The sequence below is a fragment of the Melanerpes formicivorus genome, unplaced genomic scaffold, assembly GCF_026170545.1.
Source record: "Melanerpes formicivorus ecotype bairdi unplaced genomic scaffold, bMelFor1.0.p_v2 SCAF_8, whole genome shotgun sequence".
NCBI classification, from domain to species: domain Eukaryota; kingdom Metazoa; phylum Chordata; class Aves; order Piciformes; family Picidae; genus Melanerpes; species Melanerpes formicivorus.
The window spans coordinates 5561268-5583440 of record NW_027142360.1 but is presented as its reverse complement, the minus strand read 5'-3'; the positions used below and the strand labels follow the sequence as shown (position 1 = coordinate 5583440).

Genomic DNA, 22173 nt, shown 5'->3' with positions numbered 1-22173 from the left:
ACACCACAATAGGTGCAATATTAGTCTGTCACAGCTTCATAAAGCTCTCTCTGGCAAAATAAAAAAGATTATGCCTTTGTATTGTAAATTGACCAGACTTATACCACCAAAGACCAGCCTCTCCAAAGGCAGGCATGCTAGGAGTCAACCAAAGGCTAGACAACTACTGCTGAAGGAAAAAAAAGGAAAAACAAGAGGGGAAAAAAAAAAAAAGCTAGATAACTATTGCTGAAGGGGGGGAAAAAAAAGAAAAGATAAAAGTGTGGTTTTCTTTTCAGTTCAGCATCTTCAGGAATGCATTTCTTTCTGTATCTCCAGGTTATTTGGTGTTACAGGAAACTGTGCTGCCTGCAGTAAACTCATACCTGCTTTTGAGATGGTGATGAGAGCAAAGGACAATGTTTATCACCTGGACTGTTTTGCATGTCAACTTTGTAATCAAAGGTAAGAGAATTTCTTGGGTCTGTTCCACAAGCTAAGTGCTGTTTCGGCACTAGTACAGGCATACATTTAAGCAAAGAGGAAGCATCTATCTGGAGTGGAAACCCAAGACTGGGATTAAGACTTGGATACTTTTCCTGGGTCTGACGCAGAGCAGCTTGTATGACTTGGGCAGAAAACTTTTTATGTGCCTCAAATCCTCTATCAATGAAAAAAAGAATAATTTTACTTCCTCCCCACCAAAAGGTTGTCTGTCAAGTTTAATTATTTCATATTTATAAAGGACTTTGAGATCCTGTTCTGCAGAAGAGCATAAGCAGTGCCATTTGTCATTATTACATTGATTTAATTTTAACTCTTCGTGTTTATCACACGTATTTCTTTCAAAGTACATGTTGTTTCTTCCTGTTGCCAGAACTGTCATCGTTTACATTTAAAAGATGTTGTTCCCACCGTTTTCACTGTAGCAGCACTGGACTTCTGCTGCTGTATTTTTATTTCCATATCCCAAGTGCAGGTTAGAAAAAATCCTGAGGAGCCAAACCTGACACTTCCTTCTGAAGCATCACCCATATGGTACAACTGCAGAATGAGTGTCAGATCCATAGCAACTGAGTTTTTCAGAGGTGAATACAGTTATGAGGACAGCAACCACATTCAGACCAGTGGCCAGATGCTCTCAAAGGTTTCACCAAGAGCTCCATTTTTGACTTTAAGAGAATCAAAGAATCATAGACTCAGTAAGGTTGGAAGAGGTCTCAAAGATCACCAAGTCCAACCTGTCACCACAGACCTTATGACTACTAAACCATGGCACCAAGTGCCACATCCAGTCCCCTCTTGAACACCTCCAGGGACAGTGACTCCACCACCTCCCTGGGCAGCACATTCCAACGGCCAACAACTCTCTCAGTGAAGAACTTTCTCCTCACCTCCAGCCTAATTTCCCCTGGTGCAGTTTGAGACTGTGTCCTCTTGTTCTGGTGCTGGTTGCCTGGGAGAAGAGACCAACCCCTAGCTGGCTACAACCTCCCTTCAGGTAATTGTAGACAGCAAGAAGGTCTCCCCTGAGCCTCCTCTTCTCCAGACTAAGCAACCCCAGCTCCCTCATCCTCTCCTCACAGGGCTGTGCTCGAGGACTCTCCCCAGCCTCATTGCCCTTCTCTGGACATGTTCAAGAGTCTCAATGTCCTTCTTAAACTGAGGGGCCCAGAACTAGACACAGTACTCAAGGTGTGGCCTAACCAGTTCTCAGTACAGGGCACACGGACTTCTCTACTCCTGCTGGCCACACTATTCTTGAAGCAGGCCAGGATGCCATTGGCCTTCTTGGTCACCTGGGCACACTGCTGACTCTAGCAGCTTTGCCAGTGACGTCTATGAGGTCTAGGAAATGAGGGAGCCAATTATGTCCTCTCCTTTTATGTACCTGTTATTTTCAGTTATTTTCCAGTTACCACATGATTCAGTTTAGAGTTTTATAGCATTCATATTTTCATTTTTTCATTTCCAGCTGGGAAGAGACACGAGATGTACCTTTCTAAGACAGTAACAAAAATGTAGGAAGATAGTAGCCTACCAGAACAAAGTTAGATACAGCTCTAAATAAGCCTTGCTAACTCACCTTGGCCTACAGTGTGTGTTTTTGGAACATTGTAGTCATTTAAAAATCAAACATCCCTAAGGAACCATAAAATGCACAGCTGCTAATAAGTGTAGCACGCTACAATTACACTCTTAAAAAAAATAAAAGGGGGGAAAAAAAAAAGCCAAATTGACCTTTTTCATCATGTTGCATGGGAAATTAAAATACCAGGCAAGTAATAACCAGTGCTTAAACTATATGATAATGCAAAGTAATTATAGGTTCTAATGCTATTTAAAGTCCTATATCAATTTTGTCTTACTACAGAACTAGGAGGCTGTATTGTAAGGCAGGCAGAGCCTTCCATAGTACTTACTTAAGTAAGACACATGCACACTCCTAGGTTTCCTTTCTTAAACCCTTCATGTCCCTATTTTTTTCAACCCACTGTTCTAGTATCATCATTAAGGTGCCTAATACATTTCTGTTGTTCGCTTCATTTATCACGTGCCATAATGGGGCTGCATATCTTTAGCGTTGGTTATGCACAATTAGCACTTAGTTATTGTCTTGTCACTTCAGCCCATACAAGACAAACTTCTTTAATGTAAGAAGTCAGCTAATCTTCATCAGTTAAGCAAAGCAGACAGTGTTTGTTACCCTGAGTGCAAAAGATTTTCATCATAGTTAGCACTCTTGGATCTGAGGAAGGGAACTTGCCTTTTCTTCCCCTCCCCACCAAAAGCAAAGCTATTGTCGTTATTGTTATTACTCCTCTTTCACCACTACAAGTGTGCACTAATGTCTGATTTCACTTTGCAACTAAAATATGTACTGTGCTCTATGGCCACTGATCCCCCTGGAAATTTGCTGTTAAATGCTTCTGAGGCAGATCTTCCCTGGGATATTTAATAATTCTTAGTCTTATCATTCCTGAGCCTTCCATCTAGTCTCTCAAATTTGATTTTTACATTGCATGTAGTATGGGCAAAGGGTTGCTGAAATAGTCTTGCAGGATTCTTAAGCTGGGAACAAAAGAATGTATTTACCTGAAATGCAGTTAATTTAGTCAAAATGGGGAGCACTTCCAGAAGTTTCAAAGAATTTCAGAAATTCTCAAAAGTGGCCCTAATCCTGATTATATTGCAATAGCTCTCATGGAGCCTAATCGACCAGACTGCCTGAGGGTACCTTTCTTCCTCACAATTTGGGAATAGTGGCACTCCAAAGAATTAATTTTCTTGGTTTTTTTATAGTAAATCCTATTTCATGGATGCTCCCACATCGACAGCGCTTCCCTGGCATCTATAGCAAAGCATTCCACTGACTACATTCCCTCATTAATAAATATCTTTAAATCTTTTGGGTTTCATCACTTCTACAGCAATTAAAACCCACAAATGCTAGATGCCTGTCCCATCACCAGTTTAGGAGCTGTTTTTCACTTGCCATGATACATCTTTATTTTTCTGAACTGAATAATCATGTCAATCACTATAGCATTGATGATTTCTGTTGCCCTTCTCAGATTACTTTTTTTCCCCCCTCTCTAGTTAACCTGATCAAAAGCAAAGAGCAGAGCATGAGTGAGTTTTCAAGACAGCAGTGTAATTTTCTTTATTCCATGCTGCCCTTTTGTGTGCAAAATAATATTATTGAGGTGTTTTAGATCTGCTCTTTCCTTTCAATCCATGTGAGTGCTTCACTGTCCCTGACGTGACATTTATTTACTGAAAACAATATTTCTATTTACAAACACGTCAACAATATCCCAAAATCACCAACAGAGGTAGCAAGGCTCACCAGCTATTGCAAGATCTAGAAGGTTGACTTTATTCCCCACCTTCACTTTCTCTTTCCCCCTTGAACTTGAAATTCTTTGGGTCATTCTTTATATCAAGAAAAGCACAGCATATCTGGAGTACTACTGCAGAGCATGTAATGTCCTCTGATTCAGATTCTCAGTTAGCACCTACCATTTAGGTTTTTTTTCCTACCAGAATGTGTGCAATATCCATGACTAGATCAAACCATTTCTTTGCTATTTTGCCTTTGCCAACACCAAATTTCTTCTTAAATTCTGTGCCTGCTTGCCTCTTCCAGTCCCTTCTGCCTTCCAAGCTAACTAATAATTACATCAACTCATATCACACTGACTCTTGGAGCAACCCATTCTTTGCGCTTCCAATGGCATGACTCCCATATTTCTACCCTTTAAACAGTATATCTTGGCCCAGTGACAGAGGCCCCAGTCCATTTTGTGGGATTTTTTTAAAGATTTGGTGATTTTTCTGCTTTTATGTACAACTTTACTGTTTGCTGTATTATTTTTGTAGTATCTTCAACAGCATCCAGCTCAAGTCTCAGTGTAGATCGGTAGTTAGACCTCCTTGATTTCCAGGACTTCTGTTCAGGCAATAAAAACTCTGAACTAACTCATACTGTAACTGTCCCCTTTTATTGGCCTCCTAAGGGCTGTGTTTTCAAAGTGAGACGAAAAATGCATTGTCTCATATTGTCTCTGGATTCTAGAAAGACAAACTATAGACAGAGCTGAGAGATCTCCTCAGCCACCAGGCTTAGTCCCCTGGTATCAAATAGGCACTATCTTAGAATCATAGAATCAATAAGGTTGGAAAAGACTTCAAAGATCATCAAGTCCAACTTGTCACCCAAGACCTCATGATTACTAAATCATGGCACCAAGTGCCATGTCCAGTCTCCCCTTGAACACCTCCAGGGACGGTGACTCCACCACCTCCCTACGCAGCACATTCCAATGGCTAACAACTCTCTCTGTGAAGAACTTTCTCCTCACCTCAATAACAGCCTAAACTTCCCTTGGCACAGTTTGGGACTGTGTCTTCTTGTTCTGATGCTGATTGCCTGGGAGAAGAGACCTGGGAGAAGAGATCTTGTATTTTCTCCTTCAGAAGCTCTAGGATCTAATTGCTCCATCCAGTTATTTTCTGACACATTTTCCCTATTTTTTCTTGGTGCTTAAAGCTGTAGAAATTTTGTGTATATTAAGTTCTGCTCCTAGCCCAAAGGTTTTTTGCAGCCCATTATCCTTCACGTCTCTGTCCATCTTACCCCTAAATTGAAGTTTTCCCATCTCCTAAATACCTGCAGAATAAAGTGACAGTCACCTGGATGTCATTAGTGCTCCCTTTGCTTCCCTGCAAACATACTAAACTTCTCAGAAGCATTTCACCTCACGTTGGCAGTAGCCTCATTATAGTTAATTTCTGCAGAAAATATAAAGAAAAATAAAAAAAAAGAGGGGGAAACATAAATCACTGGGGAAATGAACTTGTAAAGAGACACTGCCTTTCACACTTTGTCAGGTTGCATGTGTGTGACTGGCAAAATGGAGTGGGAAATCTTGCGAGTGAGCTCAGCTGTATCTTTGCTTGACACTTCTGACTGCAGTGGTGATGTCAGCCTGCCTTTGGCTTTCCCTCTTCCAGGAGTTCCCTGTCCTTCCTTTCACTCTCTTGTCGGCTGCTTTAGCAGCTCATTCCGTGTTTCAAGTCAGCTCAGGGTATGTTTAAAACTCCCATCTGTAGCCACAGCCCAGTGTTTAAATCAACCAGTTTATTCTTCTATCCAAAGCAGTCTTTATTGTAATGGGAACTGGATTGAAAACGTTTACACACTCATTCAAATCGCTGTAGAATCATAGAATCAATAAGGTTGGAAATGACCTCAGAGATCATCAAGTCCAACCTCTCACCCAACACCTCATGACTAACTAAACCATGGCTTCAAGTGCCACATCCAATCCCTTTTTGAACACGTCCAGGGATGGTGACTCCACCACCTCCCTTGGGCAGCCCATTTCAATGGCCGATTACTTTCTCCTCACACATGGAATGTTACTGTTTTGCTCTAGGCAGCTAAGGAATTGGTCAGCTAAGGAATCCTGCGCAATGCGTGCATCCAGCAACTGTCCTCAGAGCAGTGGCTGCAACATATAAAGTATTAACTTCTTATTGCTATTGCAAATGTACCTTCTTTCATTCAAACTGTGGAGATGTTACCAGTCCTGCTGGTGACACGTGGAGATCAATGCAGTTGCATATAGTCAATTTTTCTTACTTCATCTCTTTAACAAATGTCAGAAAATGCACATGTACAGAGGTGTCATCTGACCATTGAGGCTGTGAAGTCAAAAAATCAGGAGACAGGAAATACCTGAGCTTGACAGTGGAATGGAATGGAATGGAATGGAATGGAATGGAATGGAATGGAATGGAATGGAATGGAATGGAATGGAATGGAATGGAATGGAAAGGAAACACTGTAAACAATTAGAATAGAATAGAATTAAAATAGAATTAACCTCCAGCATAAACTGGAAAGTACCCACACAATGCTGCCTTTGTTCTCTGACAAGTCATTGGGGAGGGAATGTAATGCCAGGGACATCCTTATTCCAGCACCAACACTAGTGGTCATTTTATAACAATATATTTATAATGATATATCTATAACGATATGTTTACAATGATATATAATGATATGAGGCTCAGGGGAGACCTTAGTGCTGTCTACAACTACCTGAAGGGTGGTTGTAGCCGAGAGGGGCTTGGTCTCTTCTTCCAGGCAGCCAGCACCAGAACAAGAGGACACAGTCTCAAGCTGTGCCAGGGGAAGTTTAGGCTCAAGGTGAGGAGAAAGTTCTTCACAGAGAGAGTTGTTGACCATTGGAATGTGCTGCCCAGGGAGGTGGTGGAGTCACCATCCCTGGAGGTGTTCAAGAGGGGATTGGATGTGGCATTTGGTGCCATGGCTTAGTCATGAGGTCTATGGTGACAGGTTGGACTTGGTGACCTTTGAGGTCTCTTCCAGCCTTGGTGATTCTGTGATTTATATATATATATATATATATGTACATATATATATAAAATAAGACTCAGTTCCATTTAGTGTATCTAAATTTAGAATGAAAATTAATACATTTTTCCATACCTGCTTGTGCAAACCCAGGCACACAGCTCCCACTTTCCAGTCTCTGATAGTAAATGGATCTTCTGACAGGACTCTAGAAGTAACAAACTATAGGTGCGGGCTGATGAACTGTGGTTTTGTTCTCTTAGTGATGCATAGGTGTCTTCCAACCTGGTCTATTCTATTCTATTCTATTCTATTCTATTCTATTCTATTCCATTCCATTCCATTCCATTCCATTCCATTCCATTCCATTCCATTCCATTCCATTCCATTCCATATAGATTAACATTCTTTTGATTTACACTGGAAACTAAGAGGAGCTTTAAACAAACAAACAAACAAACAACAAAAAAACAAACAAACAAGAAACAAAGCAAGGGAAAAAAATTAAAAAGGAAAGGAGGAAAAGCAGAGGACAATTTCCATCACTGAGTGCACTTGTGCACTTGTGCACTCAGTAATGGAAATTGTTCTCTGCTTTTCCTCCTTTCCAAGGGTGTGGCTCTGGTCAATCTGAGCTTTCTTTTTCCTAGAGGAAATCAATGAAATGCTTACAGATTTTGTTTCTTTCTACAAGACCAAAGATCTGACATGACCAGGGGAGGCACTTCACACACAGCCATCTTTGTTCACAGCAATATGTCTCTCACTTTCTTAAGAAGTCTTCTGGACCTTGACACATGTCCTGTACATCGGAAAAGATGACGGACAGCAGCGAGATCACCTTAAATACCTGTTCTGAACAATAGAACAGCTGTTCCTCAAAAGGGAGGTTTTATACTTCTTGTGCCTATTCCAGGCACACCTTCCCCTTCCAAACAAGGTGATAACAGAGGTCAATTTGTAACATAAATGGCCTTCCTCTTGCCATTGTAAAATCTGACAGGAGTTCTAGGATGTAGGTTAATTATAATGGTCATTCTACTAATGTCACAGTCGTGTCAGATGTAGTAGTGGCGATTTATTGTGCTGGCCAATCTAGCACGTTAGTGCGGCCTACTATATATTTTTTCCTGTCCATCTTGCATGCCTATTAAATAAATTGGGTGAGGGTTTTAGGGAAGGCTGAAGACTACTATCTGCCTGGTAGAAGAGGAGTAGCCTTGCTTCGTTATATACTCCTAACCCAGTGGCATCTCAATATGCTTCTTGACTCCATTTGATATACGTGCCCAAACTATACCCTGATTTACATCATATGCCACTTCCATTGAAATGATATACCATTTGCTGGGTGGAAGGCTTGCATCTACCCTTCCATTTTAAATCTGAGCCAGGTTTAAATCCTGGAGTGTGCAAAACCAATGTTGAGTCATTGTGAGATTTAGATCCTTGACTTCAGAATAGGCTGAATCTGCTTTTGAGAGTCAAATCAGGTTGAAAGTGGGGATGGGCAGAATTTGTCATGCTTCCATTGTGTACTTGCCTAGTCTCATTGTGCTTGGGAGCACACATTTCATACCCAGGAGCTACACACAAGCCTCGGTGTCTTTTCTTCATTGAACTTGCACAATGTGAAAACAGTTGCAGAATTTGGACCATAGGTATCACAAGTAACAGGCTTCCCCCAAGGCACAGAGGATCACCTCCAGTGTGCAAACACACCCCATGCAGACAAACTCTCACCCCACAGGTTATCACACAGCCAAGCATGTCTAGACAGGCCACTGGCAGCTTCTCCACAAGAGAGCTGTACACTTGGAAGGTAAATGATTTGTGGATCTGTGTATGCTTATAGTGACTCATGCATAAAACTGTCAAATGCCATGTAGACAGAGGTAGAGCATTTCTGGCACGGCATATTAACATAGCAAAAGCAAAAGGCATTGACACTTTTAGTTGGAAAAGGCATCCTGACTCCCTCCTGTAGCTGCTGCAGTTTAGTTCAAACCTTGGCACATCTCTGAGGGCTGAGAAAAAAAATCTTTCAGCCAGGATATTGAGGCAAGCAGTGGTGCAAGAAGTCACACGTGAAAGTATTACCATGCAAGCAAGTTGCACTTCAGGAGCATATTTTTCATTTACTAACTATTTTAAACAAATTGGCCTGCTAAGCTCTGCATTAGGCTGGAACACAAAGGGAATACAGAGCTGAGTAACATTCACAGTTCAGAGTTAGTGCTTTCTGCCAGGTGAGCAGAGGTGGTTGTGTCTCCCACTGATGCCTGGTCCTCAGCCTGCAGTGCAAAAAGCCTCTGATGCAGTGAGCACTGCTGGCTGGGCATCCCCTGCTCCATCCCCATCAGTAATTGTTGGGTTAACTGTAATGCAGTGACTGAGCTGTCACAATACCTAACTTCCCCTGCTTTAGTCCATGCTAATCCATATGTTCCTTTAAAAGAAACTAAGAAGGACTTTTTGCTTTGTCTTTAAATGTAGCTTTGGTCTCTTCTCCCAGGCAGCCAGTACCAGAACAAGAGGACACAGTCTCAGGCTGTGCCAGGGGAGGTTCAGGCTGGAGGTCAGGAGGAAGTTTTACACAGAGAGAGTGATTGCCCATTGGAATGGGCTGCCTGGGGTGGTGGTGGATTCGCCATCGCTGGAGGTGTTCAGGAGGAGACTTGACAGGGTGCTTGGTTGCATGAGTTAGTTGGTTGGGTGGTGTTGGATGATAGGTTGGACGCAATGATCTTGAAGGTCTCTTCCAACCTGGTCTATTCTATTCTATTCTATTCTTTGGGAAAAACTCTAATTAACACTAGTTAAGGCTCCTCTACCTCATCTGGTGAATTTTGTCCACGTTGCTGCCAATGGACAAAAACACGAAGGACAGAAACTACAGAAACTGAGACAGAACTTGTTTGTTTCAAGAATTCTGCATTTCCACTCCCCTACTCAAACTACTTCTCTGTCATTAGTAGCCTAATATACCAGGACTGAAGGATAGCAGGAACCTGTAAATTCTCTAAAAGAGTCTTGACCATAAATAACTTAAAGATTTTGGGATCATTCCATAATCTCCCTGTTCAGTCATCATCACCAGCAGCAGGCAGTAATCCTAACAGGAAAAAAAAAAAATACAAAAATCCACAAATAAACAAACCAATTTTCCCTTAGGAGCAGAGTTAATTCTTTTCAATCCACTTTTTTATTACACTATTTTCCCTCTATCTATTTAGCTAGCATAAGGATAAATTTCCAAAGCTACCCAGTTGGAAAATAAATGGGTTCACTGTTTGTCTAGCATTCCAATCTTCACAAATGTAAATCAGTCCAACTGCTACTCATTTAAGCCTCCAACTTCACAAAACATTAAAGGGCTGCTTGCGATACGCAATTTAATCTGCGACAATTCACCAAGATTTCTGCTGGAACATCATTAGAAATTGACTATCTGATAAAGAGAGACCACTATCAGAGGTCAGGCGGGTCAACCTGTGTCGTTTACCCACTTTTGCTGGGTCAACTGCAGCAGGCACCACTATTTGAAGGTTAAGTTGTTACAATTAAATACATATACAGCCATTCCCATAGCTGCTCCGTTGTTAAATCTACCGTAAACAACACAAGCATTTATATCTGACCCTAATTGTGTCCGAGATGTCACCGCTTGGAGATTGGACCCAAAAAAGGACATTATAATCCATTACACGTTAAACAATACTTTACATAGCCAGATCCATAATTAGCTGGGGGGAAAGCGGTTTCATTTATTCACATCAGTGTTAAGGGGTTCATTTAGGTTACTTTCTTTCATTTTAATTGGAAGAGTGTGAGCGGTGCCTCCCAATATATGTTGTAGCTGGAGAGTTCACTATAAACAAAGGCACGTAACCCTGCCAAGGCAGTCACTAGGGAAACTCTTTTTCTATGCATCGGCCCTATTCACTTGCTCCCCAAGTATCTTCAAGAAGATTTGCTTTGTCAGGGAGGAAGGGTTGAGGGGGATGTCAGTGAAGAACCTTCTTATATTCAAGTATACTGCTTAGCTGGAAAATCCTACTTAACTTGAAGTTTGAAGCCAGCCAGCCAGCCAGGAGTGTTAATGTTATGTGATTTTCCTACTCAGCAGCGAAAATCAAATGAAGTATCTCAGTAGCATTTGGTAGCAATCAGATCATTTTGATGCACCTAATAGCATAACAAGGTGGGTATACTGATACCACAAGAGAGAGTGGTTAGCTCAGAAACTAAATTTATAATCAATTCCTACAGGGGAAAAAGGAAAGAATGTTTCTCTGCATACCTGCCTGCTGTGCGTCTGTAGTTTGCTCCACAGTATCTGTAAAGTTGTGTGCATGCTAGAAACAGTTCTCAGAACCACCAGTTTAAATCCTACTCAAATACCCTACTGGGATATAACAAGAAATTCTTCCCAATATGCCTGCACAAGACAAAGGTAGCATATCTCATATGACCTCCCTACAGTGCATGACCACTTTGTTTTCTCTCTGACTTGTGCAAAACCTGGACTTTTCACTCACCTCAGCAGCCTGGGATACTTCAACTCTGTGCCAGTGGCCTGAGCCAAGACTCGCAGTCTGTGGTGGGCTTTGACTGAAGTCTTTGGCTGGGGAAGCAACTAGACTTTGTAGAAAGGAAAGGATTCATTCTGATAGCACAACAATTCCTCTCCTGGCCTTTCACATCCTTGCACACGTGTCTGTGTGTGCCGCAACAGACCACAGAGGTGTGAGCTGCCCAGTCAGTACCGCAAAATCCTCAACAGCACGATCTTTGTGTGTAAGCTCCTATCACATCATTCAGCCTAAAACTACTCTTCCCCCCCACCCCCTTTATTGTTGTAATTTCAGATTTTGCGTTGGAGACAAATTTTTCCTGAAGAACAACATGATTCTGTGCCAGACAGACTATGAGGAAGGTTTAATGAAAGAAGGTTATGCACCCCAGGTTCGCTGATCCGATGCCACGTCGTTGCGAATACAAAGCACTATGTCCTTTCATCTTTTCTGCTCGACATGTATATAAGAAATGGCACAGGAACCTACTGAATAGCATAGATATAGGGAGACAGAATGGTTGCGTGAAATAAAAGGCGGACTGCATCTGTATCTAGTGAAAATTGCTCCAGTTCAGAGTTGAATGTTAATTAACAAAGGTACTGTACATACAGCTGGATTCTTTTTGCTTGCTCTTGGGGTTTTGTTTTTGTTTTGGGTTGTTTTTTTTTGGGGGTGGGTGGGTTATTTTTATTTGGTTCGTTGGGGTTCCGTTTCCTTTTGTGTCACTTGGCATGAGATGTTTATTTTGGACTATTGTATATAATGTATTGTAATATTTGAAGCACAAATGTAATACAGTTTTATTGTGTTACCATTTGTGTTCCTGTTTGCTTCTTTGTATTGTTGCATTTAGTACAATCAGTGTCTAAACTTCCTGTATATTTATGCTTTCTGTATCTACCAGCTATTTTAAATGAGCTGTATCTTTCTAGTAAAAAGCATTAAAGAGCATATCCCAACCACTATGCTACACTAAGAGCTTAAGAATACTGTTTACATTAAAACTATCTAGAAAACGAATAACTCTAGCAGCACCTGCTGCTAACGATGCTATGGTGAAGAGTCTATCAGCACTTCTGTTATAAGCCTCTATTTTTCAGGGGTTAAGCATCTGATGTTGAATTGCATAGAGTTGTGGGGTTTTTTTTCCTCAAAGAGCACTTTTATTTTGCTACAAAGTTTTGAAAAACAAATCTGACCAGTTTGGGACATAGGATTAAAAAAAAAAACAGCAAAAGGTGTGGAAGTTAATGATTTTTGAGTGCTGCTTTTGTGCCCCTCAGGCATTCAAAATGCCTAGATCTGATTTTTAATTTAGCTGGAAATTAAGTCCTAATGCAAACCAGTGCCTCTGGGTGTCTTTATTTTATATATATATATATGTAGACCAAAAAAAAATGTAATAATTATATATATATGTGTGTTATTTTTCTGAAAGCATTTAATTTGGGAAGGGAGGAAATGGAGAGGATTTCTGATTATATGCATTGACAAAAATTCTTAACATTTGAGGCATGTCTCTGTCACACACACACATTTTTCTTTGTTGTTTTTTAGGGCTTAACCCTAAAACTTTCTAGGGCTGTATTCTCAGCAAACCCTGGAAAAAGGTGAAAGTAGAAGGCACTGTTAACAGTCCCCTCTAAGGGTCTATGTACGTTAAGGAAACGAACCCAAGCTGACACTAAGAGAGTGACTGGTTGCTGATTACCCACCTCAGTGAATGCTGGAGGTAATTTTAAATGCTGATGTGGATGGGACAGAACTTTGAAACACCTATACAGAACGTGAGACCTACCACACTCAGCTGCACAGGTACTTTACTAGCCATGCCAACATCCTACAGGTTCGTCCCATCAATACTGGCAATTAAAATCCCTTTGACAGAGGTGGGAGTCACAGCTGACAGCTACTGCTGGCAATCAGTCCATTTTCTCGGCGAGGTGGACCTCTGTTATTAAAGCCATGAAACTATTGCATCAGCAGAATGTCCCTAAGTGCTCATGCCCCTGACAGAGCGTAGAGATGTCAGGCAAAGGAAAGCAGGATGAATGTTTAAAAACTTGTTAAATGCATATTTAATTCTTTCCTCTCTGCCACTGGATTCTAGCTCACTGGGAAAATAGCCTGCATTTAAAAAACAAAACAGAACAAAACCAAAACAGACAAAGAAACAAGAAAACCCCAAGAAAAACCCCAACAAAACCACCACCCAAGATTGGGGGGGGGGGGGTGGGGGGGAGAGAGAAAAAAGGGAAAGAAACCAACTGTAACCTGTGTTGCTATGAAGCTAAGCTTTTGTTTTTATTTAGACCAAGAACCCTCACTTCTGCTCAAGTTGAGTGCTACTCTTTCCTGCTCTTCCTGTCCTGCTGCACAGTTTCAACATGATTTTTCTGGGGATGGGGAAAGGAACTTTGTAATGCAGTGGTGTAATTCCACTAAGTGTATGTGGTCTGGAGTGCACTGCACAGTGGCTTGGCTTTGAAATGGATATTTAGTTCTAATTATCATTGTTACGGTGTGGTTTTGTTTCTGGCTGCAAACCCTTTCCAAAATAAGCATGGCTCACAAAACTTGACTTTGACTCAGATGGGACCAGTAAGACTTGCAATGACTCCTCAGGCTGTTCTTACTAATTAGAAGAAATAGCTCCACATAGTTTCTCAAATGAGATTTAGCCCTCTTTTGTGGACTATCTTCCTAACCTTGAGCACAAGTCTCTAGTCCACTTCCTTCCACAGTCCCTTAATGTCTTTGAGATAATGAAGCAGTTGATGTCAGAGGTACTATTAGGCTCTTCCAAAGCTACTTCAAGTGCAATAAACAAGTTGTCCTTTACATGACTGTGAAGATGGCCAGAAAAGGAAGAACCACGTTCTCTTAACTTGATTCAATTTCAATTGTCTCCTCCAACCTCAGTTGTGTCTTTCAGTTAGAAGTCAGAAAGATCTCTCTTCTGCTTTCTGCTAGTAGACTACAAACTGGACAGCAATCCCTGATTTCAGAAACAGCAATGGGGAACAGGAAAGAAGGGACCTGGAGTACTGTGTGCAGTTTTGGCCCCTGCTGTACAAAAAAAAAAGGTGGAGACAGACTGGAAAGTGTGCAGGGAAGGGCCATGAGAATGATAAGAGGGATGGAAGATCTGACATGGGTGGTAAGGCTGAGAGAAATGATTTTGTTCAGCTTTGAGAAGACAAGGCTTAGGGAAGACCTTATTACCAGATACCAGTACATAAAGGGTGGCTACCAGAATGGTGGAGACTCCCTTTTTACAAGGAGTCATGTGGCAAAAACAAGGGGTGATGGATCCAAGGGACTCCTGGAGAGATTCCAATTGGACTCTAGAAGAAAATTTTTCACTATAAGAACAGTTAGACATTGAAACAATCTCTCAAGAGGAGTAGAGGATTCTCTTATATTGTCCAGTTTTAAGACTCAGCTGGGCAGGGTTCTGGGCCATCTCATTTCAACTACACTATCACCTAGAGAGGTTAGACCAGATGATCCCTGGGGTCCCTTCCAACCTGGCATTCTGTGATGCTGTGAACTTTGGTTCTGCCTTTGAACTGCTGTAATCTCGGGCAAGTCACTCAACTTCTCTGTGCCTCAGTTCCCCATCTGCTGACTGGGGCTAATGCACACACTGCTTTGTTAAGCAGTTTTGGCTCTTTGCAAAACCAAGAGCTCAAATGCCAATGTTACTAGTAGCATTAGGACACGCTGGGAGAAGCAGAGCATTTGCAAGCATTTGTGGTAGGTAATCACAGTCCTGAGGTAGGAGAGCACCAAAACCAACTAAGCCTGTGGAGGGCTTTGTTGAGGATGTAGGCAGTGAGTCACTAATAGCTCTGCAAATGCTAAAAGCACAAAGTGCCCCCGCTCAGCTCTCTATGGGGCAAAGGAAGAGAGTGGAATAGGCAAACAGTGGCTTATTGTTCCATGCTATGTTACTCCTATGTGCATATGTGGGTTCTGGGACACACTCAGAATGGGGAAGAGGAGGGTGGCCCTGCTATGGAGAAAAAAAAAACCCAAGTTTCACCATTCTATCAATTTTAATTAATGTAAGGATAGAGAAATGTTGATATGCCTGTTTGAAGTATGCTGCAATGGTATGGCATTGCTCTGAGCACTTGAAGTTCATATATCTTCTTCACACACATATCTAATATTTTTTTTATATAGAAGATACACTATAAACTTGGATTTGATGGAGGTCAAAGATCAATTACACATTTTCTTATATTCCAAACTTCCATCCTGCCTGGCTGTTAAAATAATAACTGGGAGTTGAAATATTTAATGGAAAGAAACATTTACAACTCCAATAAAGTAGATGAAAGATTATCTGCCAGGCCACTTTATTGATCTTTCTGACAGAAGCCTCGACCATTTCCTCGGGTTACTTGCAGTTATCTACCTTAGGTTTCCTTCTCCACTACTGTGTGTAGCAGGATGCTCTGTCTGCATACAGCAAAAACGTTCTGCTAGTGATCATTGCTCAATGAATGCTCATTTTCTGGACAGGAATGCATCCACTGGTATCTCATATCTTTAGAGTATTTTATCTCTATCCATGCCAGTCTCAGAGTTTAACCAGACAACATTAACAGTGACAAAAAGTTTAAAAAAAAAATAATCTGTTATTCTTGGTTTGCTGTTTGGGTTTCTTTTTTGCCATGTGGACAAGTACAAATGACCAAATTTTGATTTTCACCTGTAGAAAGCTTCTTTGCCAACCATAACCTGCTGTGTCCGTTACCTGCCATGGCAGGTTATCACAGAATCACAGAATCACCAAGGCTGGAAGAGACCTCAAAGATCACCAAGTCCAACCTGTCACCATAGACCTCATGACTAAGCCATGGCACCAAATGCCACATCCAATCCCCTCTTGAACACCTCCAGGGATGGTGACTCCACCTCCTCCCTGGGCAGCACATTCCAATGGTCAACAACTCTCTCTGTGAAGAACTTTCTCCTCACCTTCAGCTTAAACTTCCCCTGGCACAGCTTGAGACTGTGTCCTCTTGTTCTGGTGCTGGCTGCCTGGGAGAACAGCCTGGATTCTGCAGAAGCAGTGACCAGGGTTAAAAGTTGGCCTGTTTCACAACTGTATTTTTGTCTTGCTTAACATACTTCTTGGTTGGTTGTGGTTTTTTTTTGAAGCACACTTTCTTGCCTCTTCCTTCCCTCCCAAAATGCTCAAATTTATGCTCGTGTAACATAAATAAAGAAAATCATCCAGCACCCCCTGAAATGATCCTAATTGCCTGCAGATAAAATTACTTGAGAAAAGAAACAGATCACAAAGTGGTCAGTTAGGAGGGAGAGCATGGGGGAAAGAAACAAACAAACAGGGACTGTGGCAAGGTTTTGCCTGTACAGACAAAGTACTTTAAAGGCTTTTTTCAGCGTAGTATACAGCAGCTTCTTATAATTTTCTCAGCAGTAGGTAGTTTACAGTCATCTGTACCTAGAACAAATCTTGTCAAAAATGAAAGTCTGTAGTGATTGCTGGGTATAATTTTATACATTTAGCTGATTCTTCTGAAAGCTTCCACTGTGCTGCTGTTGTCAGACTAAATTATCAATTTAGCCATTTGTTGTTTAATGAATAAAAAACTCCTATGGCATTGGAGATGTTGTGGTTTCAATAAAGCAAAAGCTTTAACAACTCGAACTACAGAAAGCAAAGTGTGTACTGAATGTAAGAACAGTGTTTTTATTCTTTTAAATGCCACTTTAGATAAAAAAAAAGAAAGAAAGAAAAAAAGCCAATTACATATTCACTTAATACATTTCTCCTGCTTCAACCCAATGATGCAGACCAAACCTGTTTACTGTTCAGTACCTTGCAAAAGGAAACCAAAATACAATATGTGCAAGGTAATAGGCCATTAGCACAAACATGCTCCCAGTAAAAATCTTTTGTGTAGGCACACATTCTAGAAGCTGCCAATTGTGGGTGATGGAAGTATTATAAAGGAAGGCATTAAGAGCCAAAGAGTATCTGTTTAAAGCCTTAAAGTAAGGGTTGCGTGTGTCTAATACCTTTTATAATGCCCTTCTGCTGATTTATATTCATCCTGAACCTGCTCATAATGAGTATACATAAGCAAATACCATGTTCCACCTATTCAGCATGTCATTGGTATGAAAGCCCCAGAAAATATCTCACGTAATCAGTGTGTTCAGAGAGTTATCTACCGCAAATTACTCATTAACTCAATAGCACATAATAAAAAAGAACATCAATTAATTAATGAGTCACCCTCAGATCACTTTGATTACAACACAGCTCTGTTGAAACAGCAGTTATAAATGGAGCTGCTTCTCTTTATTCATTGTTTGCAATTGGCCCATTATTTTGCAGAGACCAGTGTCATATTTAACACATGCCTGCAGGTAATTGTGTGATTAGTTTCATAAATGAAGATGCAGAGGGAGAAGGCAGAGTGTCTTGCTCTGCAGTCGAGTCTGAAGATGCAGGAATCCACTGCACCTCCTCCGACCCGCAGTGCTGGCAGAGCTCTGAGCACCCATGAGGCTATCCTGCCTCGGGACTGCAAGGTCTTAGTGACAGGACAGCACTCAGTCATACTGACCTCTACTTTAATCTGAAGATCTCAAAGCCCTGGGCAAGCACCTTTGACTCTGGCCTCCCAACAGGCCATGCTGCTGGGATTTTGCAGAAAAGAATACAGAGGTGTAGAAATTAAGTGAACTGCCCAAGATTGTGCAGCAAGTCTGCGCTCTTTGAAGCCCACTATAAAGCATGACCAGTAAGACCTTCCTCAGCCACCCCATCCTGCGCCTTGCCACCACAGGCTTTTGTGCAGCATATGCAAAGTCCTCCTTGATGCTCAGGGATGACTGAGGAGTGAGGCTGACCATCAAAACCTTCTTTTGTTTTGAGCTGTGTGTGATGGATATGAGCTGGGGACTCAAGTGAGGAGGGCTGGTTGGTTGGGGCTGTCTAAAGTTTTTTAGAGGAAGGATGAATAAAAGAACACAAAGTCACCACCTAAAGTTCCTAAACTATCTTGGTTAAATGCCATTCCAATAAGCTTATAGTATAATTATAACAGTTCCCTTAGGTAAGTAAGAAACATCTGTTAGTAACACATAGCAGGTGTTAGCAATTACACATACTGATTTTTTTTTAAAGTGTTTTTAATTAAAAAGAATTCTGTTTTCTGCAAAGGGAAGCGCGGCGAGTCCAAACAAGCTTTTGTTTGTGTGGCTCTAGATCACGTAATATGCAAAACGGTAAAGGGAGGAAAAATCAACTTAAATTAGCAAGGGTTTGCACATTTGACTCCAGATTATTGCAATCAAACCCAAATTGGGCTTCACTGCCTTGCTGCAGTATTAGCATGCTGAGCAAAGTCTCATCTAATGTATGAGATCCATACAGTTCATGTAATCGCTGAATGCATCTAGGCTGAACGTTTGAATCTAGGCAGATTGATGCAGTTAAGCAGAACATGGAAGGTATTGTAAGAAGGGAGCACATTGCAAGGAATTCTGTGTAATAGTTTCTTCACATTCCCTTTGTCCCACTCCTGGGAAAGGCTTTCTAGATTGTGTTAGAACAAAATAAAACTCTGTTGTCAAATTACTTTGGAAAACTAGCCAAGAGCAATTTCCATTTAGCAAGGTGATTTGCTGTGCCATTGAGAAATAACAAGGGTGAGACACGTTGGAAGGCCAACTATTTAGAGGTGTTTTAAATCCAAATTAGAAGATAATGAGATGACAAATTTGTTTTCCTCTCCCGATGCTATCTCTCCTTAGATGCCAAGATGAGGATCTCAGGTACATCAGGATATAAATCTTGCCATAAAGTTTGACTTTCCTTTTCTGTGAAATACACAAGCAAACTAATTGTCAGGGGAAAGAGTGAGAAGCACCATCATCAGGACAATCTACAGATCTGTCTTTGTGTTCAGCTGGGATCTAGGTTTTGCTTTTTTGTCATATCCAAGTCTGTGGTTCCTTTCAAGTGTCTCTAAGTCCCAGTGAAGAAAAGCAGTCTTTATACCTACTGTCGGGAACAATATAAATGAGGCCATTTTTATCTTCTTCCCAATAGTGTGGGTTTTATGAGGAGAGACATATAACAAGTAATGGATAAGAAAGATCCCATCAGTAGATGGTTACACCAAAGGAAAAAATGCACAGCTGTTTGATGGATCTAACTTGAATGCACAGATCTGGAAAGAAAGAGCAGGTTTTTTAGGAAAGACCTTCTGTTTTCAGGAAATTTGGGGGCTTTTGTTAGAGGTTTTGCTTGTTTGTTTGTTTGTTTGTTGAGGTTTTTTGTTTGTTTGTTTGTTTGTTGGGGGTTTTGTTTGTTTGTGCTTCTTTTCTCTTCTGTTATCCACAAGTATTTCTAAGCATCTTTATCACTTCTTCAAAATACATAATGTTTGTTTAAGCCTTTCTTTATATCAAGGTCATTAAAACTTCTGTCAGTTGCACACAGCCAATACACTGCTAGGGTTGCAAGCAGCTTTCTGGATGAACAGAATAAGAAACAAATAAACAAACAACAACAACAACAACAAAAACCCAGGATCTTTTAACTCTTACATTAGTAAAGATTTCTAAGTACTTACCACATAGCTTTATTAGCCATTCATGATTATAGTACAATATGCAGGTACACAAGACAGATGTCACACAGGTAACCAAACGTATCAGTTGTGAGCAATAATCATGTAGCAATAGCTGCAAAAAGTATTTTGATGATGATTGGTTTTCTTTTTTCCCCCCTTTTTTTTTCTTTTCCTTTTGTTGAAGCAGAGCATTTCAGTATTCATTGTACAAAATGCCTTTCTGATGTACAGCAGCCTTAGAATCATAAGAGTTGACCAGGTTGGAAAAGACCTCAGAGATCATCAAGTCCAACCTATAACCTAATACTTAACACCTCATGACAACTAAACCATGGCTCCAAGTGCCACATCTCTCAATCATCATGTAATTGATAAAATATCATTGCTAAGACTGTAGCTGTAAGGAAAATGTCTGCATTGGCCTCTTGTCCCAGTTTGGTTTTAGAGCACTGCAACAGGCCTTTTCACTCTCTACCCCTCACAGTCCTCTTCAAAAAAGGGAATGACCGTGGCTGGAAGATCAACCTGGAGGTAAGGTTACCAATCTGTGAAGATCTAGTGAAGACAGGGATGTAAGCTTGTGAAATGAGTAGGACACAAGACACACATCCCTCTTGAAAGTAGAACTTAGCATACTCCACTTACTTAAGGGCATATGTTAGCCTGGAAACCAATCACTCAAGGGTTTCACATTGTCACATCAACAGCACACAGCTGGATCCACCAGTGTGGACTTTACTCTGTATCATAGTATCATTCAGGGTTGGAAGGGACCACAAGGATCATCTAGTTCTAACCCCCCTGCCATGGGCAGGGACACCCCACACTAGATCAGGCGGCCCAGAGCCTCATCTAGCCTGGGCTTAAACACCTCCAGGGACGGGGCCTCGACCACCTCCCTGGACAACCCATTCCAGGGCTTCACCACTCTCATGGGGAAGAACCTCCTCCTCACATCCAGCCTGAATCTCCCCACCTCCAGCTTCATTCCATTCCCCCTAGTCCTATCACTCCCTGAGATCCTGAAAAGTCCTTCCCCAGCCTTTTCTCTGTATCTGTCTATCCATTTAGAAAATAGTGCTAGAATCCTCACTACGTCTTGCAAGTGATATGAAGGTAAACACGGCAGTGATTTTGGAATGCTAAAGCAATAGGAAGGTCCACAAGTCAACTAAGCAGGACAGAGCATTGAAAAGTTTCTAGATAGAGTAGCAGGACTATGCCAAGGCAGTGGAGTCCAAGGGATAAAAGAGATCTGCATATTGCCTGTCTTTCATCTTAGGCCCGCTGGGATACATTCTCTTATCTCTCCAAATTCTTTCTAACCTTCAAGTTACTTATTTCAGTAGTATGATGTCATTGTGTCACAAGCTAGTGACATTAAACAATCTGAAAATTGCTGATGAACCACCCACACGTCCATGCACCTTCCCTTCATTAATTTGGGGTACCTGGTCTTGAGTTTCACAGAATCACAGAATGTTAGGGGCTGGAAGGAACCTCAAAAGATCACCCAGTCCAATGCCTTTGCCAGAGCAGGATGACCTAGAGCAGACCACACAGGAATACATCCAGGCAGGTTTTGAATATCTCCAGAGAGGGAGATTCCACAACCCGCCCTGGGCAGCCTGTTCCAGTGTTCTGTCACCCTCTCAGGGGAAAAATTCTTCCTCATGTTTCCATGGAACTTCCTATGCCTCAGCTTCCACTTACTGCCCCTTATCCTGTCATTGGGCATCACCCAGTAGAGACTGGCTCCATCCTCTTAGCACTGACCTTGCACATCTTTATCAACATGAATGAGATCACCTCTCAGGCTCCTTCTCTCCAAGCTAAAGAGCCCTCAGCTCCCTCAGTCTCTCCTCATGAGGAATATGTTCCACTTCCTTCATCATTTTGTGGCTCTGTGCTGGACTCTTTCAAGCAGTTCCCTGAGGTTATTCTTGAACTGAGGAGCCCAGAACTGAACACAATATTCCAGACGTGGCCTCACCAGGGCAGAGTAGAGGGGGAGGAGAGCCTCTCTTGAACTACTAACCACAGCCCTTCTAATCCACCTCAGAATGGCATTGGTCTTCTTGGCCACAAGAGCACATTG

At 41.5% G+C, this 22173-nt stretch overlaps 1 protein-coding gene across 5 annotated transcripts in view; it reads left to right on the top strand.

Moving 5' to 3' along the window:
• LMO3 (LIM domain only 3) overlaps positions 1-17179 on the top strand; it is a 72336-nt gene extending 55157 nt beyond the window's left edge. For all 5 annotated transcript variants that reach the window (XM_068141890.1, XM_068141888.1, XM_068141887.1 and 2 more), the window contains 2 exons: positions 319-444; positions 11737-17179. In XM_068141890.1, the coding sequence (XP_067997991.1) occupies positions 319-444; positions 11737-11842 (232 nt within the window). In that variant the 3' untranslated portion in view covers positions 11843-17179. The remainder of the gene's footprint in view (positions 1-318; positions 445-11736) is intronic.
• Positions 17180-22173: the final 4994 nt, after the last annotated feature.